Here is an 18,759-nt window from a genome sequence, read left to right as displayed (position 1 = left end):
AGGTCACTGAGTAGGTGTTTATAACCCTAAAGCACCCCCGGGAGTTTTGAAGAAGTAACAGTTCAAATCAGGCTATGTTTTTGCACTCAAGACTTCTGCAGATAATCACAGTGCTGCTTTCATGCCTAGCACCCGCACCTGGCCCCTCTTCCCCTCCAACCTCAGCCCATGACTTCTCAGACCAAAAAGAGATAAAAGACCCTCAGATTGGTTTTCTGTTTTCCCAATGCTCTCCTCTCCCTGAAGAGGCATTAATGGGTACTCGATGGCAGTAGGAACTGCTCAGAGGTTTTACTAATGAACAGCCTGAGAGCATCCAAGTCCCCACACTGATGGTGAAGCAGGGCTGCAGGGTCCTCTTGGGGAGATGTAGAGGGGAGCCAAGCCTCGATGTTATTTGTTTTTTTTTTTTGAAACCACTCACACCTCCTCTGCTGAGTTCTCCAAGCTTCCCCTGCACTAGTGCCACTTGGCAGGGTCCTCTAATTTCTCCAGAGTCCATAACCCTGCTATGCCCACATCTACTGATTCAGACGGTGGAGGCTGTGCACCTGGACCCAAACACCTCAGCAGCTCTGGAGCCCTAACAGCCATTGCCTGGGAAAGCTGCTTCCAGCAGCAACCTCACCGCTTGTTTTTCTTTTAAAAAGTAAGCAAAAGGGAAAAAGGATTGTGCACAAGGGGCTCCTCTGCACAGCAGCAGGCCAGGCTTCCCACCCACACAGGACTCCAGGTAACAAATAAAACTTGAGGCCCCAAGCAGGAAAATGACATATTTCACCCACCACTCTTCCATCCTCTGCCCCTCCTGCAGGTCCCAAGGTGAGGTGAAACAGGACTCATCTCTGCATGCACCAGCCTGCAGGCACAGACCTTGCTCTCCTAATTGCCAGCCAGGCTCTCACACAGCCCCCTGGCAAGATCTGGGTACTGCCTTTCATTTTGCTCCGGCCAAATCCACAGAAATAGCACTTTCCTGACCTGCCAGGGTCAAACTGACCAAGAAATGCAAATTACTGTAGACTGGCCAGCCCTGTGGACTTCTTAGAAAGGCTGATGTCTGGAAAGCAGCTTTCTCCAGCACTGGGAGATGCTCTGGGACAATCTGTCCCTGGACATGGCTGTAAAACCAGCCCTGTTTACCAAAATCCATCCAAAGAAGTGCTGCTGGCTGGGGAGATCCCCTTCCAAGTGATCCTGCAGCCAAGAGACACGGTCACCAAAGGGCCAGCGTAAAACTGGAACAGGCCCTGCTTGGCCACAAGCAGCTGCACAGCAGAGCTGCTCCCCCCAGCCCTTATCAGAGCCAGCGGATCAGCAGCAACATCACCTTCAAACCTGAGCCCTCTCTGGGGAAGCAGCCGAAGGGGGATTTAAGGGGTAGGAGGCAGGATGAGGAGAGATTAACTCAGACTTTGCTGCCCAAAGCCAGACAGGCTGCACTGCACAATCATGCTGTCGAGATGACATTTGTCTGTCCTATGTTACAGGAGACCCTGTTTAGCTGCCAGTTGCTCCTTTTTCCTTACAAAGAGGGATTTTACAAGCATTAAGTACTAACCAGTCAGGGGTGAACCAGCAACCTACCTACACTGCTGCAGGTATCAGCACAGATAATCTGACTTACCCTGACTTCAGGACCAACCCCAAAAAAATAGGGCAGCAGCAATGAAAATTATCCATCACGCTCAGAGACGACAGAGCACGTGCTGGCTCTGCACTGGGGGCAGTGCCAGTGTTTTGGGATGGAGTCCCCCGCACAGGGACAGCGCCAGCATGGCAGTAACCCACAGGATGTGTGTTCAGCCCCACAGCTCTGGCCACAGAGGTGCGGAGCCCCTCACCTTTCCGTGCTGGCTGGCTGTCCCCAGGCGGCTGCGGGCACAGCAAGGCCGTTTCCATGGGATGGATGGGCTGCTTCTCCCCGTTGCTGTGGTGACGGCACCGGGCGCCAGCAGGTCGGAGGCGGGAGGGCGAGGATCTATCTCTGCGGAGCTCACCAAGGGCACTGGGTACATCTAATCCGGCCCTGCTCCATTTTAGGCCCCCGAGGAGCACCGGGGAGCTATCAAATGACCGGCTCAGCGGCAGCGAGCGGGCACTCGCAGGGATGCAGCGCTGCCCACCGCTCTTAACAACACCCTAAAATCACATCCAGCAGCAGCCAGATGGCCCTGGCAGGGCTTCCCTGCCACCTGCCTGGTTCTCACCCCTCCAAGCCCCCTAAGCAACGCGTTCCACACATCCCAGCTCCAGCTGCCCCAGGGCTCCAGCCCAGGGCTGTGTCAGCCCTGCCAGTGCACCCTCACCTGCCCCATCCACGGTGACCAGAAGCTGCTGCCCAGCCAGGCACTGGGACAGTGACAGTGTGCTCAGCCACCCAACTCTCTCTCATGCCCTTCTGCCTCCATACCTGATGCTGTTACAACACACCTCGATAGAGGAAGGATGCTGGCAGAGGGAAGGATGAACTTGTGCAAGAGTAGCTTTCAGAGGGAACAATTCACTGCCAAAACCAGGGGCTTAGGGAGGCTGGAGCCCTCTGAGCAAAGCCAGGGCTGCTCTGGACTGAGTTTGGCATTTTGCAAAGCTGCTGGGTAGAAGGGAAGAAGACAGCCGTGGAAAAGAGAAATAACATGTTCCTGGCTTTAAAAAGACTGAACTCAAACTTGTTTTGTCATCCACAGAAAATAAACTCATCCAAAGGCTCCAGTTTGTCCCTGGACAGAGCAGAATGCAGCAAATGCTGGGGACTTGGTAGTGTTATCCAAGGGCCCTGGGCATCCATGAGCTATCCCATCACATTCCTCTATAACTGTCCTCATTAATCAAGTGAGGGCCCACATGTTACCCAGATGCTGCAGCACAGCCCAGAGTAGCCAGAACCAAGGACAATGTCTCTCTTTCCAGTTCTCCTCACGTGCAAGGTCACAACAGTTAGCCAAGAATTACCAGTTTGCACATTGCTAGCTTAAAAATGTAGTATTTTTATGTCAAAACATCATTAAACAAAAAAAAGGTGCCATTCAGTGTTTTTCCCACATCAGTATTTTTCTGAGAATTTTTTTTCCTTACAGAGTAAGTACAGCTTTTCCCCAAGAGAAACAAAGTCAAATCAAACCACGGTCAGCAAACAGCTCTAGCAGGGGCTGGGGCTGCCTGAGCCAGCACCAGGCTGGAACTGCACTGCACAGCTCAGCCCACAGCCCCTGAGCAAGGAAAACAATGAAAAATAAAAAGCCATTTCACCATTCCCTCCTCCTCATGAGTATTTGACCAGAAAAGCTTTTACTACCATTTAACAAGACAAGGAAGCACAAGATTCAGGCACATCAAAGACACAGACTCTGGAACTTGCATAGCAAGGATGAAGTAAACCCACAAAATCCTGTCCCATTGTCCACAGGACATCCATTTGCTCTGCAGCATGCACCTATATAAGGCTCCCAGAAGGACAACAGCTGTGAGAGGGCCACATGTCTCATTGCTATCCCTTTACCATCTCTCTGCCCACAGCCCTGAGAGATCCTTGCAGGAAAAGCTGGCAGAAAAGCAGCAAGACAGATCCTAAAGAAGAAAAACAAAGGGATTTCTTAAAGCATCAGAAACCTGATTCTTCTAGCTGGGTCCAAATGACCAAGGGAAGAGCTTAACAGATGCAGCACCTGCGCAACAGGAAGGTCCTGGCAGTACACACAGACAGCTAAATCAGGGCCGGCCATGAGCACTGGAAGGTTATTTGATAGGAGTCTTTAGTAGGGACACATCCTAAACATATCCATATGTTTGACTCTAATGGGATTTCTGTGCCTTGCTGCCTAATGCCTTTCATATAATAATGCAGCTGTCCTGCTTTCACTACTTTATTTTCTTAAAGCAAAGGCAGCACGAGAAGCAACAAAAGATGGGATTTTGCTGCCAAACACAGTTTCCAGCTCAAGCATCTCCTCCTCACTTAGTGCCTGTCTGAAAAGCCACGGGCTCAAGAGCTTTCTGGTGTGCTCAAGGTCTGCACGGGAAAGCAGCTGAGAAATGGGGCAAAGGTTCAAAGGAAAATCACTGCTCAAGATGCAGATGGTTAGAGGAACTAACACAAACAGGGATGCTGCAGAGTTCTCAGCCAGACTGTTCTGCAAGAGGCAGGGAGCAGCACATGGAAAATCTGAGTGCCTCAGCCCAACCTAAAAGCAGTGGACAGGCTGCTCTGCCAAGCAAGGTGTGCTCAGCTTTGTGCCAGCTCTGGCTGGGGCAAAAGGGGATGGAGCCCTGCTTCCCTGGAGGTGGCTAAATACCTGCCAGACCATGTGAAGTGGGAATTAATTCCTCGGTTTCCTTTGCTTATATGTGGCTTTTGCCCAATAATCAGTGTTTATCTGAACCCACAAGTCTTCTCACTTTTACTCTCCCGATTCCCTCCCCAGTCCCACAGGTGAGGGACTGAGCAAGTGGCTCTGTGGGGCTGAGCTGCCAGCTGGGGTTAAACCACAACAAGCTTTCATCCCTCGATCATGCAGAAAGTGACCAAAAGGTTAGATAAATGCTGTAAATGGAATAAAGGAACAGTCCCTGAGTACAAGCTGGGCTAGTAATAATATACAAAGGGAAAAATGTAACCAAGAAATCCTCTCCCGTCATTAGTTCATGTAGACAAGAATTAGAGAAATCTGCAGGAACTACAGAAATGCCTCAGGTGGGAATATTCTTAAGGACACTTGTACTCCAAGTGCCAGGAAGAGGCAGCAAGCTCCCATGGGATATGTCTGCACAGCCCTGCCATCTCTTCTTAGCAAAGGAATTCCCATCTATACCATTCAGATTTTTGGAAGATAAAGACAATAAATCAGACTTTTAAAGCAAATTCTGTTTATTCTGGTTTTGTCTTGTGTTGCTAACAAATCTTTACCCTAACCTAGGAAAAATATCAGGTAGAAAATATCTCCCCTTTTCTCCTTCCCTCCCCACCACACACACTTTTTGTTTCTTAAATAAAAGAATCAAAATTTCAAGCATGAGAGACTTTTCTTTCCATAAATTTCTGTAACAAAATTAACTCTGTTGTTGATATAAAATGCAGCAGCCAAGACCAGAGGATCTGCTGTGCTACTCCAAGGCAATTAGTACCCAGTATGATCAGTTTGTCTGCAAACATAATAAGAAAATACTTAGCACTTACCCAGCACTTTTTATCCATGAATCTCAAAGTGTTTTACAAAAGATGAAAATATGTTTTTGGCCTCATTTATGGAGAAGAAAACACCAGCTGGAGTAGGAAAAGATTTGCCCCCAGCCTCACAATTTAATAGTAGAGCTAAGAACAGATCTCTCTCAGCCCCATGGCCAACAATCCATGCCACACTCTGCTTCACACAGGGAAGCCTCAATTTAGCAAAAGCCCCTATTACAGAAATGCTGAAGTTTATATTTTTGCCACTGAAAAAAGGAGTCTCAATGGAGATCTGACAGCTAATTTAGTAAGCACTGACTTCCTGAGGCTGTGACACCAAGGAGTAAACAAAGTCTCAGATGGAGCAGCTGGAAGCTTGGGGAGAAAAAAAAGTCTCATACTGAAGTGCGAACAGCTGTGAGAGTGGTGCAGAGGGAGGTAAATCCATGATCTACAGTGTGCAAACGATTCTCCACTTGGAGCTTTAATTGAATGTTTGAGGAACAGATCACAGGATAAAACCCTAAAACCTTGACAAATAGTGTTATTAGATGAGAGGAACCTGCAGCTAAAGCACTGACACCTCCTCTGTTAGCAGTCTCCTGACCCGCTGGCACTCCTGACAGACCTGAGACACCAACAGTGCAAACACCAGGAAAAGAGCAGTGAAATGCATTGTCTTTCTAGAAATAATGTTTAGCAAGACCAGGAGAGAAGTACAGTGAGGCAGAGAGCGAAGGATGATTCAAGGACCTCAGGACACCCTTAATTCTGAGGTCCACCACTCATACCATGAGCAGGCACCCCCACCCACACAGCTCTTCTCCAGTGCATCACCAGCAAAATGAATGCATGACTCCAGCACTCCTCTTTACAGGCATGAGGCCACAACACATCACCCACAGCTCATTTTGGTCCAATTAAGACACCCACAGGGTCCTTTCATGGAGAGGGTCTCCTGTGTATTAGCACCAATTTTCTATTGCCCCCACTGTACCTCCTAAAGGAATGGGACAAGAACAGGCTGCAGCCTCTGAAGGAGCACATTGTGATGCTGGGATGGCTGTGCTGCCTGGCAGCAGTCATAAACCAGCCCTCATGTAAAAACCCCCAAATGCTGGCCCACAACCAAAAACTCCATTTTTAAGCAAGAAGGGCAGGCCAGCATCCGCACCAGCCCACAGTGGCAGGTAATTACACCCAGGAGCTTAATTTATCAGCAGCACAAACACTGCCATGGTCCAGCCAACACTGCCACGCTGGCCAGCTGTGTTCTGAAGCCTGGAAACAGCATCTGGGTTCTCACAGAGAACAGTGTATCAAACAGACAGAGGTAAGCAACAAGTTCATCTCCAGACTGCCCACCCACAGCAGCGAACCTGAATTCAGGTCTCTACCCTTCTTCCTGGGCAAATCCTACTCATTTTCTATGCTGGTACTCCAACACACAGGAGGGTGCCAGCAGCTGGCAGCACAACGTGCAGATGGCTGCGAGGATTAACCCCCATGCTGCAGAAAAGTCCTTCTGATATGACCAAGGAGCTGCTGTTGCTCCCCGCACCCTTCCCAGGCACCCATCTTCCTCCTGCACCCACCTCGTGCATTACAGACACAACCAGCTGCCCTGGCTTGCTGCTATGACACCACCTCTCACTTAGGAGCTTTTACTAAGGCACAAAGATTAAGTGACTTGCATAAGGGTCAGGAACACACCTCATGTCTCTCAACTGTAGTGATTTCTCCCACCGTTTTTTTCCTGACCTCTTGCATGTTAAAATGACATGCGGAGATTGTATGGATGAGAGCAGGATCTCATTTCCCTAGCAATTCTGAAGATACAAACAGGGGTAGCTGTATCCAAGCCCTCCCCATGGCTCCCATCCCTTCCCTCTGTGACAGGTCATTTGTCCACCAGTGCAGAAGGGAGCGCTCCACAAGTGTGATGCAGAGCTCCATCTCTGCTATCCTAAGACCCACAGCAGGATAGGAAAGAGCCATGCCTCTGGGAAACCAGGAAAGGAACCTCAGCTACGCTTTGTTCATCAACAGGAACAGGGAAGGACAGCAGGAGGATCTCCACAGTACAAAGTCAGAAGCATCCACCCACCCCCATGACTGGGGTGGATCAGCTTTCCACAGCTGAGGCTGAGGGCCCTGCAATGCCACAGGAAGGAGCTCCAAGGTGAGGCTTCTTTCCAGGAGCGATGGTTTGGTTTCCCAGAAGGTGTGAGTGTCTGGCTTTGGTGCACCTGTGGCAGAGGCCCAGCGCCAAGGAGAGCAGCCCCGAGTCCCTCTAGGTGCAGCTGTGCCTCATGTGGAAGTTGACCACGTACTCGGCGTTGGTGCGCTGCACCGAGATGGCGAAGGGCTCGAAGGGGTGGAAGGTGAAGGCCACCAGGCGCCGCACTGTGTGATTGATGGGGCGCCCCAGGAGGCCCGCCTGGATCTCGAACTTCAGCAGGCCAGAGTCACGGGCGTAAAATCTGAAAGGAAGAGAAAGGCAATTATGGCTGTTCCCGACTATTGACTTTGCCATCTGGGCTCTTCGCACACAGAGACAAGCGCCTTGCTCGAGCTCTGGTGCGCCCCAAGGAGCAGAAGGTCCTTAGCTGGGTGTCTGGCTCTTGGCTTTGCAGGAAAGTCCCTCTCAGGGCAGTTGTTTTCCACTGTCTATAAAAGCATCACTTTTATCTTATTAGCAGCAATGAGAGAACTCTGCCTGTCACTTTGATGGACAAAGCTGACTTCACGAGAGGGAGTCAGTTTGGTTCACACCCCACCTGTACTGGTTCTCCATCCTCTCTTAATGCTGCCCTTGATCCATAAGGCAGATAAACTGTACAGAACTGAGCTCCCTTCCTTTAGCAATGGCCTTCACTGAGAGTGTCAGGCCACCCTTTCCTCCTCGTGGTACTGCCAGGGAAGGCTTTACACTGCTGTCCTTGTGCCTGATAACTCCCTGTTCAGTCAAGGAAGTCGATCCAATCCTGCCCAAGGGTGCCATGTTGTAGTGTACAGCTCAAGTAAGGCTTTGCAATTCCTTTTAGATTGCCACCAATAAAGCATTAATGGAATAGGCTGTGCAGGAGGTGCCTGATGAATTGGATTCAATAACCACAGCAAGGACAGAGGTCAAGGAAAACCTTATGACCTTCTGCTGTCACGCACACACCCGCCTGTGGGTCAAGCTCATATGCATCAGGTGAGCTCTGGAACACAGCTCCAGCACAGAGGGAACATTTTCAGGGGGATGAGTCAAACAGCGCTGAAGGACAGGTGAGTCCAGGGAAGCTCTTTGCTTCCTGAACCTTGCTTGCACACTCTGTGTAACTGACAGAAGCCCAGGTAACACCACTGTCCTCTGCTGCTGCCAGAACACAGGACTCTCTGTGAGGATCCCACCCTTCCCAAGACTTTGGAGAAGGCTTCTGGGATGTAGTGTTGGAGATTTCTGCATGTGATACCCTCACCAAGTAGCTGGGCCCTAACTCAAGTCCTCCCCTTGAAGCTGTCTCTGTTTATTAGACCATTTTCGTTAGACCTCTTCCAGCTTCAGGCACAGAACTGCCATTATGCCTCCCAGCTGTTTTCTTTTCCACCAACACTTAGTGCATGCGGGTATTTTGCATTTTCCTCTGATTTTAACTCCAAGAATGCTTTTAATGTCGGAGCACATCTCCCCCCCGCCAGCAATACGATGCACTCAGCTCTCAGCCTGCAAGAACGGATGATGACAGATACCAGCGATGCTGCTTCAGGAGCAGACATACTCCACATTTTAACAACACAGCCTATTGAGAACCTCATGTTCTTCCTGGAGGGCCACTCTCCTCTCCCTTCCCCTGAATCAAAGTGCTAGCCAGACCTGCCTGAAAATTGCACACAAGAACCCAGCAAGAGTCACAATCTTGGTATTTGGCTTTTCAAAAAGCCCTTTCCCTCCTACACAAGGCTGGGTATGCAGAGGGTCATTCTTTAAATAAAGCACAGTCCCCCATCTGTTCCGCTCTCCCCCAACTCACAACAATTTACTACTCAAGATGAAGCTCCCTGTAATCTTAAAGATGTGCTCAGTTTGGTATTTTTAAATGTATTTTTAAAAGTGCTCTGCAATCAGAGGCCATTTCCATGGGCTCTCATTCTGGGGATAAATTAGGCACTGCAATATAAAATTGTATGTCAACAGAAACAGCAAGACCAGCCTTTTCAAACCGTAGGAAAATGGAAGATTTATCTGCAGACCAATTCTTTGGTTAAATGGCTCCTTATTAGCCATCTAGATGGATTTTAGAGACCCCCTGCTATAGGTAGAGCTGTGTTAGAGCCTCTTCCCTCAAGTGCCATCATTTCACCCATTGAATATCTCTTCAAGTCTACTGAAAAGAGACTGGAAGGGAGTGGTGATGGGGAACCTATAGTCCTTCCCAGCTGACAGCAAACAACCATTGGCTCTTAAGTAGGTAGAATTGAACCCTCTGGGATGCAGAAAAGCCCTAAGGGTTAAAAGAACACAGTGCACAGAAATATTGAATTGATGTGGAAAAGGTCTGGAAACCTTCCTAGCTCTCACATCATGCCAGAAAACTGCACACAGATTATAACAACCTTAGCTACCGAAGGGTTTTCCATTCCAGACAATTACAGGACTTATATTACAAATCCTGTGGTCCCTCATTTCCAAGCCCTCTAACCCCAACAGGCAGCTGGCATTATTTTATTAATCCCTTTGTTTTGCATGTGAGAACCACAGCAGCACTATTTCAGCTATTGAATGGTTAAGGTTAGCGCCTCATCTTCTGCTTACTTTCCAAAAACCAGGAGCCCCACTGCTCCGAAGCTCTATTCAAGTCCTAATTGACTCTGCACAGCTTTGAGCTTTAAAAGCTCTGGCTCTGAAACGCTGGTTTGCTCAGGGGAGGGAGGGAAGGTGGCACTTGGCTTTGTTTACTACAAAGACTCCACCGCAGCACATGACTGCGGTTCTGCTGCCTTTTGTCCGCGGGAGCCGGGCGCAGGTTGGCGCTGGCAGACAACTGCCACCCTGCAAGTTTTCCCAACGTCAAGCATGACAAGGGGGAAAAGGGCAGGCTTTCTTTGCAGATAACATGGAAGCTGGAGATCAAACCAAATCATACAGGCAGAAGAATCAATTAAATATACATAATTTGGGAATTGAGAGCGCAGGAATAATCAGAAGTTCCCCGCCACCTGAGTCAGAGCCAGGGGAGATATGAAACCACTTTTTGAAAATGCATTGATGAAAATAAAGTAGGGAAGCGGTCCAGAATGATCTCCCTAGGCTGCCTGAGCCCCCAACATGTGTGCAGTCACTAAACAAAGCACTCAGGCACTGAAGGCTCTCTTTGTTTTCAGAGCATAGGTTTGCTTCTGCAGTACTAGGAGCAGAAAGACTATTCTGCCTGGATAACTCGGGCTCTTTGAGCCTGTCAAGCTGGAGATGTTGGATTTTTAACCACTACCTCTTGCAGCCATGGCTGCAGCCAACAAAAAGAAATAAATACTCCTGATGTTTCTTTAAGAAGCATTGCAAACCTCCTTATTCTCAAGCTCAGACTTACTCCCTCTGCCAGCATTGTAGGCTCAGACAGAAGAGGCACAGAATGGCCCTGACACTTGGCTAAAATTCCTACTACAGACAGAAATTTCCTACAGATCACAGAGAGAAGGGAGTACAACAAGGAGTACAGCTCCCAGGGTGAGAACAGTAAACAAGGGAAGTCTGAAAACAGCTCAATCAATAGCACAAGCTTTCTGAGTAACACCTAGCCCAGATACTATTTTATTCACAGGACAAACCAGACAATCCTTGCCAACTAAACCCACATGCTCAGAGAGGATCCTTCCAGCATAGGAAAGCAGACATCAGAGCTGTATCACACTGCAACCCAAACACAACGGCAGCACTGCAAGAAGAGGAGGAGGAACAAGACCATTCATATGGAAAAGGCTGAGACTTCACCACCCAAACCTTCCCCAGAGCAGAGCAACTCAGCAAGGAAACATGAAGAGCCCTCCCACACATCCACATTATTGTAAAGCAGAGAGGCCAAGTTTTGTGGGACTGCTGAAATAAATCCCCTGGTGAAAGGATTTCCTAAGATAAAGGCTTCCCTCTACTCCCTATTCTGCACATTTGATGCCACATGGCAGAGGTGATTTACAGGGACTCCTTGCACTCATACAGCTCCCCATACCTTATGGGGTGATCACCACAGGTCTTGGGCCGCTCCATGACTGACACCCACTTGTCATCGTAGCTGAAAAGGGACAGGTCGAGGTAGGGGCTGCCGCTGTAGGACTGGGCGCTGATGGGGAGCTGCCCCAGCAGCCGCCGCACGGCCTCCGTGTGCCCTCCGTACTTGGCGTTCACAATCGTGTCCTTGAACCTGCAGCAAACCAAGAGACACCTTTTGTTCACAAAGGCCACGGGTGAACAGCACATCTGAAATCAACTAAGCAGGAAAACTAATGGGGAAAGAAAACAGCTGCAGTGTAAGAACTAAAACAGCTCATTTCCAAAGATGCATCACAGTGATTCAAACATCAACAAGTTCTGCTAACCTTTTCATCCTCCCTTATCATTACTGGCTCACTCAGAATGTCAGAGTGACAGAAGGAGAAGAATGTCCCTACCCACAACATCTGGACCCAGCTGCTCTGCAGTACAGGAAATGAACAGGATCAAAACAGAGAGAGATGGATTAGCAGCTTATCAATCAAGCCAAGTTTTACCACAAAGCCTGGAAACAGCATGAGCAAAAGCCAGGGGGGTTTCACAGTAACAGTTGAGCCCTTAACGTTAACTTGACAATCCTCCTCTCTCCACCCATTGTTTTAAATGCATAAAGGGAGAAACTTTAGATTAAGAAGAACCTTGATGAGAAGCATAAAGCTCTCCAGAAACTACAGTGAGCTGAAAGTTCTTCCTTGTGGAGAGATTAACACAGTCTGGATTTCTCTTTCTAAGTAACATTTGAAATTTTACATGTGCAAGACTGACTGACTGTGCAAGAACAGTCAGATCAGCTGCAGGGGCAATAAGGAGGGTAAACACTCAGCCAGAAGCCAGCTCACCCTGGCTTTGCTGTGAAAGTTACAACATTCCTGTTACAGGTCCTTGTAGCAAGAGGAGGAAAAGACTCTCCTCGCTACTTCAACAAAAGGCAGAAGTTGTTCTTCATGAGTCTTCAGCGAGTTCTCTCATTCTCTCTCCCATTAAGCATTATGGATTTCCTGACAGGCTGCTCTAGAAAGTTACAGACATAGTCAATTTCGTCAGACTTATGTGACATCAGCTTAAAGTCAACAGAAGCTTGATGCCCGTAAGTGGATGGCAAGTACTTTGAATGATGAGAAACAAGTCACTGGAAGAACAAAACATCCTGAGTCACAACAAAATTTTCCTAGAGAAATAACACACTCTGCCTCATTAAAACCACATCTGACTGTTAAAGCATATTCTAGAAACACAGGTTATTTTGGTATTTTGTTCAGCTTTCACAACAGATCTAAGCAGATGAGTTTCCTTTCTCCTACTACAGTGATGAGAACCACGAGCTGGTGACTGATGTTGAGGAAATGCTGCAGAACAGAGTTTGGCACACAGTAAATTCAGAGAATGTCACTTGGCAAATTACACTCAACTGGATCATGCCAGCATCTTGACAAATCCTATCTTCAGGGACCAAAGTTACTGGGCAGTAATACTTTAATAACCCCCAAAAGAGTTACTGCTCAAGGAGAGATGGAAAGATCTCTCCCTCAAAATTCCTTTCCTTTCTTCTAAGCAGCACATTGCAACTGCTTTGTTCCTTCCTCTAACAAGGTAAATGCTGCAGAATATAAAATCAGATACATCAGGCTGCAAGATGAACCATGTATAGTCCTGACCCTTGCACCACCTGGCAAAGGGGACCAAAGGAACTGGTTTTCTCAGGGTTGGTATTTGATACTGGCCTTCAGCAGACGGGGGTGAGCGTGTGTCTATACGGAATAAAGCATGCTCCGAATGGCTCACCGGCGCTGGATCTGCCTCGCAAAGTTGTTGCTGGAAGCTGAGCAGGGGAACTGGACAGCCTCACTGTGCAGGGTGGCGTTCCTGAAGAGGTCACAGAAGTTCTCAAACAGCTCCAGCAGCTCATCAGATGTGTTCTCAAACACGGCAATGACCTCCGTGGTCACCATGTTGTACACGACGAAGAAGGAGGGCTGGGGAGAGAGGCAGCAGTTACCCTGGAGAGCACAGGTGGGGAAGCTGTCCCTTCCTTCTCCCCACATCACACCACAGACCTCATCCAAATTTCCCCACAGCACAGGAGAATCCTACGTCCTCACACTAATCCACTCTCCTATTGGAATGCCTCAACACATACCCAATTATCCACCTCTCAGCTGTGATTATTTAAGAAAACTTAATGGCCTTCCAATTTTTCAACTTGAACTAGATGCAACCGTACTATTTTCTCTTCTTCTCTGTCCTCCACCAAGCCCATAACACTTACTCAAGTGCCAAATTTAATTTTCATTCCTGCTGAAAAAATTAATTCAAATCCAATGGTAGCTGACCTTAAATTATTTTTACCTCTGCATAGATTTATTTTCTTCCTCTTCTTAATATCTGCATCACACAGAGATGAGCCTTTTTAATGTACTGTGCACTACATCACTGCCCACAAAAAGCTATGCCCTCCAGGTACCCTGCCAACACAGAAATGAAAATCTGAAAGACATTAATGACTCCTTAATGCTGACATTCTTGTGCAAAATGGCCCTGGTACCATGCTGTGGATTGGCAATGGCAATGAATCCTGGCACGAATGAGCAAGAAATTGGGAAAAAAAGTGACATTGTGTCAGCGCAGCTAAATCAAAGGGAAATGACATTCCCATCCCATTGGGAAAGGGCATATTTAATTCTTGGTCATTAAAAGTAGTTTTCATTAGAGACAGGAGTGCTGGCACCCCAAAGTAAGAACTTGTCCCCACTTCAAAGGGAACTAATTCCCATGGTATCTGATTAAATCTTCTGTCAATAGAGGCAATTCCTAAATGCTTCACCTCCCGCTCCCAAACGATGCTTACGGATGGTGGCAGGCCCTCTGTCCACCCACCCACCTGCAAATATCACAAGGTTTGTTTGTTTTACAGACCCAAAATAAACTATGATAATACAGTCCAGCCCCTACATGTCCAAACGAAACACACAAGATGAGGTTACTCACTAGACTACTGCCTGAGGAAAGGGAAGCCCTTCTGAAATAAAGGGTGGGAGCAGAGAGAAAATAAGAGAAGATAGCAGAAGAAAAAACTATTTAAATCACTGAAGACTGCAGGAAGTATCCTCCAACTTTAAATAAAAAAATTTCCTTTGCCAGGTTAACACAGAGACACATCTACAGGACGTCCCTGAGCAGGGAAACCCTCACTGCTTTTGCAGCACCTGTAACACCACCAAAACATCATCTGAGCATGTGAGGCAGCAGCTGAGTGGCACAAAAATCACACAGCAATGCTGTCGAGCCTATCAACACAAGCCTACAACAGCAACAACCCCCCAAGCTACCTATGCAGAGCACACTCTTAAAAATCTCAAAGGATACAGTGCAGACCCAGACAAAAACCACACAACTCAAAACCATGAACAGCAACTCCTCAATCTTCTTGGCAGAGAAGCCAGAGGGGAGAAAGGAGCCTGAAACTGGATAAAACTTCGTGTTCCTTGTCTGACAGACTGAAGAAAAATGGGAGCTGTAGTCATTTTTTGAGCCAAGTTTTATTCAGGAAGCCCTAACACAACGCCTACCTTCAGACAGGTCTGTGGAGACTCCTCCACAGCTGGAATTATCTCCTGGAGGAACTGAGAAATGAGACTTTTCCCCCAGCACAAAACCCAGTGCCTGAGGCACACTGCAAACAAACCACAAACTGCATCTTAAAGTAACCCTGGGGTGAAAAGAGTCGAGAGCTCCCTGCAGCAAACCAGGCACTACACCCTACTAACCACAGCAGAGTGCAGAGCTGAGCCAGCCACAAACATTTACATCAGGGCCAGGAGCTCATTCCAGACACCAGCAACGAGCAGAACCCTGCAGGCCATTTCCACAGAGCCTTCCTAGTTCTGAGACAGACATTCAGCTTTACACCAATGGGCAAAATGGATTAGATAAAGCCTAACCTATTTCCTCCCAAAGCAACTCCCCCAAACAAACACCACAGAAGAGGAAAATAAAACAAAACAAAACAGAGTACTCTCCCAGGAAGAACTGGACAAAGGCAACACACAAAGAGCTACTGTTTATTTCTTCTAGGACCTAAGTTCTGGCAAAGATGTGGGGAAGAGAAGTGATGTGAGAAAACAAACCTCTGGGGAACAATCAGACCTACATGCTGCATTGGATATTTATTAAAAATTCTTGCTAAATGCTTTCAACAGAATAAAACCAAGATGATTAAAGGAATAAAAATTAACTAAAAAAACCTCTTCATTTCACAGGGCTCAAAACGTGACCAACCACTCTAAAAGCAGTAAAAAGAGATGATCAACATGCAGGGTTGTGAAACATGTCTGGAGGGACCCAGCACTGACTGAGCTACATTTGCTCTAATTCCACTTCTTTAGTACTAAATTGAAAAGAGGAGCAATTGGCCCATTAGCCCGATCTAAAAGCTGCTATTCCAATTTGGAGAGATCATAAATACTACCTCTTACTGAAGCTTGAAAGACTGAGTACGTAGGCAGAACAGAAATGGTAATTGTACCAGGGAAAATGAAGACTATTATATTTGAAAAACATGCTTGAAGATATATGAGGAAAGGGAGAGACTACCTCTACAATTTAAACAGACTATATAAAATATCAGCTAAAATTAAATTCAGTTGGGGATTTGGGGAGGGAAAAAGGATTGAACAGAATCTATGAGCATGGGGAACAATCCTTGGAGAAAGGGGCTTGCTAACAATCAGATCTTTCTCATTTTGCAGGTGAGAAGGAAGATAGCAATGAAATTGAGAAAAAAGATACAGAAGTTATTCAATATCAGAGGCATTGAAAAAGACTCAGGTACTAGGGATCCTAAATAACCTTTATGGGCTCCTTAAGGAACAGCTGACAGCATTGTAATGCTCGAGCACTTGTCCCAAAGTAACGAGCAGCCTGAAGAGGGAGGCAGTACCTGAGTCACCTGCTCTAGTGGACCCCTAACAGGGCAGCTGGAATTCAATGATGTTCAAGGCCCCTTCCGACCCAAACCATTCTGTGACTCTATACCTGGGAAGGATCTGTCACCCGCAGCGTGACCACGTCCTCACTTGTGTATTTGATAAACAGATGGTTCTCATCCAACAGCTGCATCTTCCACATGCGGAGCTGCCTCAGCTGGTCAAAGTACTGGAAGAACCTTCTTTTTGCGATGGCGCTTCCGTCCTGCTCGGCCCTCCTCCACAGGTACACCAGCAGCCTGTGCTTCAGGGAGTTGATGAAGGGCTCCTTGTAAGGGTTGGCCATTCCCGTCTGCGTGTCCCGCTGCACCTCGGGGTACACGGCGGACAGGGTCAGGAGATCGTCCTCGTAGCAGAAGCGGCCGATGGTCCTCACGTCGATGAACGTCCCCTCGGGCGTCACCTGAAAGACGTGAATGGTCTGCTGCTGCACGGAGAGAATGGCCAGGATGTTCTTGTACAGGTACAGCCCCTGGTTGTGGGACAGGATGACTTTGTCACACTTGAAGGTGCGCGTGTCGCAGAGCCGGCCCGTGTGCAGGTCGATGATGTGCAGGGAGTAGTCCTCCAGCGGGGAGCGGGGGTTGGGGGTGACGGACTCGCTGTTGCGGTACACCTCGAAGAAGGGCGGGTGCGGCTCCTCGGGCAGGTAGGCGGCCGAGCCCACGATCACGTAGCGGCAGTCGTCCGTGAACAGGCTGCACTCGCGGTTCAGGTGCTCCCCGTTGGAGGCCACGTTGGTGATGTGCAGCAGCACGAAGAAGCGCTCGAAGAGCCGCCCCCGGATGTTGACGGACCTCTGGTCGTTGCCGTTGGCCAGGATCTCCCCCTCGTAGCCCTGCAGCAGGTCCTCGGCCGCCTGGCAGCCCTGGTACTCGTAGATCTCCAGCGAGGTCTGGTCGGAGGAGAAGGCGATGAAGTAGCGGCCGTCGGGGGAGAACTTGCGCAGGAAGCAGGGCGGCTTCTCCACGTTGACCACGGTGAAGTTGGGGAAGACGTTCTGGTGGAAGACGCGGACCTGGTGCCAGTGGGTGCCGGCCTTGCCCGAGCTGATCCGGCGGCGCTCCAGGCGGTGGATGACGTTCTGGTTCTGGATGCGCCGGGGCCTGATGGTGGGGGCCTCATGGTCCATGGCCAGAGCTCTACTTCATCTTCATCCTGCGGGGACAGCACACCTGCCCTGGCACCGGCGTGGGACCCAGGGCACAGGGTACTGCTCACGTGGAGCCAGAGCAGCGAGGGGGTCGGCTACAAGGTACAGAGGGAATAACACGGGAGGACACGGGGAGCAGGGGGAGGGACTGAGAGAAGGATCTCATGGGAGGCACCAGGAAAACAAGAGCAGTCCTGCCTGCTGAACAGAGAGACACAGCGGAGAACCAGGAAGGGAAGGAGGGAGCCAGGGAAGGGTGTAGGCACAGGGAATAACGGGAGCTCCCAAACAGCGGGAAGGGAGCCCGAGTAGCCAGCAGTAAATGCAGACGTGACAAGCAGCAGGCACAGGGTACAGCCTGGAAAGAACGGAGGGAGCTGGGGGCAAGGGGACACAGGAGGGATCACCCGCGGTGTGTTCAGGCCCACCTGCCGAGAGGGAAGCGAGGAGCTCCGGTCCCCCGGGATGAGGAGGGACTGAGATCCAGGGAAGCCCGGGGGGAGCCGAGGGCTGGCCCGCCAAAGGTACCGGGGATCTCCCGCTGGCCCGAGGGCTAAAGGGACACGGTGGACCGAGTGCCACCGCGCCGGTTGAAGACCGGGGAGAGGTCGCGGCCGCGCTCACCGCTGGGGCAGCGCCGGGTCCCGCTCAGGCCATGGCCGCCGCCATCTTTCCGCCACGGCACAGCGGCGGGAGGGCGCCACCACTTCCGCTTCCGGCCTGCGGACCAGCGAGATGGGGCCGCCGGGCCAGAGTGCCGCGAGAGCCTGGCGCGCCCCCTGGCGGCGGGGCGGACCCGTGCACCGGGCCCCACCGCGCCCGTTCCGAGCCGAGAAACCGACCCTAAAACAGCCCTAAAACACCCAGAAACCGCCCTAAAACACCCAGAAACCGCCCTAAAACACCCAGAAACCGACCCTAAACCAGCCCTAAAACACCCAGAAATCGACCCTAAAACAGCCTGCACACACCCTGAAACCACCCTAAAACACCCAGAAACCGACCCTAAAACAGCCCTAAAACACCCAGAAACCGCCCTTAAACACCCAGAAACCGTCCTAAAACAGCCTCCACACACCCTGAAACCGCCCTAAAACACCCTGAAACGGACCCTAAACCAGTCTGCACACACCCTGAAACCACCCTAAAACACCCAGAAACCGACCCTAAAACAGCCTGCACACACCCTGAAACCGACCCTAAA

General features: G+C 49.4%; 1 protein-coding gene across 2 annotated transcripts; it reads right to left on the bottom strand.

The window, feature by feature from the left end:
• Window positions 1–3,030: 3,030 nt before the first annotated feature.
• DET1 (DET1 partner of COP1 E3 ubiquitin ligase) lies at window positions 3,031–18,264 on the bottom strand. Of its 2 annotated transcripts, none has more exons than XM_002197626.7 (5): window positions 17,984–18,254; window positions 16,452–17,560; window positions 13,203–13,393; window positions 11,380–11,571; window positions 3,031–7,647 (listed from the first exon to the last, which is right to left on the bottom strand). In XM_002197626.7, the coding sequence occupies exons 2-5, from the start codon at window positions 17,532–17,534 to the stop codon at window positions 7,458–7,460; spliced, it is 1,656 nt and encodes a 551-aa protein (XP_002197662.1). In that variant the 5' UTR covers window positions 17,535–17,560; window positions 17,984–18,254; the 3' UTR covers window positions 3,031–7,457. The 2 variants fall into 2 exon arrangements, with proteins under 2 accessions (XP_002197662.1, XP_072789858.1); XM_072933757.1 differs by having other exon boundaries at window positions 7,325–7,647; window positions 18,180–18,264.
• Between the last annotated feature and the right edge of the window lie 495 nt (window positions 18,265–18,759).

The sequence above is a fragment of the Taeniopygia guttata genome, chromosome 10, assembly GCF_048771995.1.
Source record: "Taeniopygia guttata chromosome 10, bTaeGut7.mat, whole genome shotgun sequence".
NCBI classification, from domain to species: domain Eukaryota; kingdom Metazoa; phylum Chordata; class Aves; order Passeriformes; family Estrildidae; genus Taeniopygia; species Taeniopygia guttata.
Note: the sequence above shows the minus strand (reverse complement) of the source record. Positions and strands in the feature narration are given on the sequence as shown.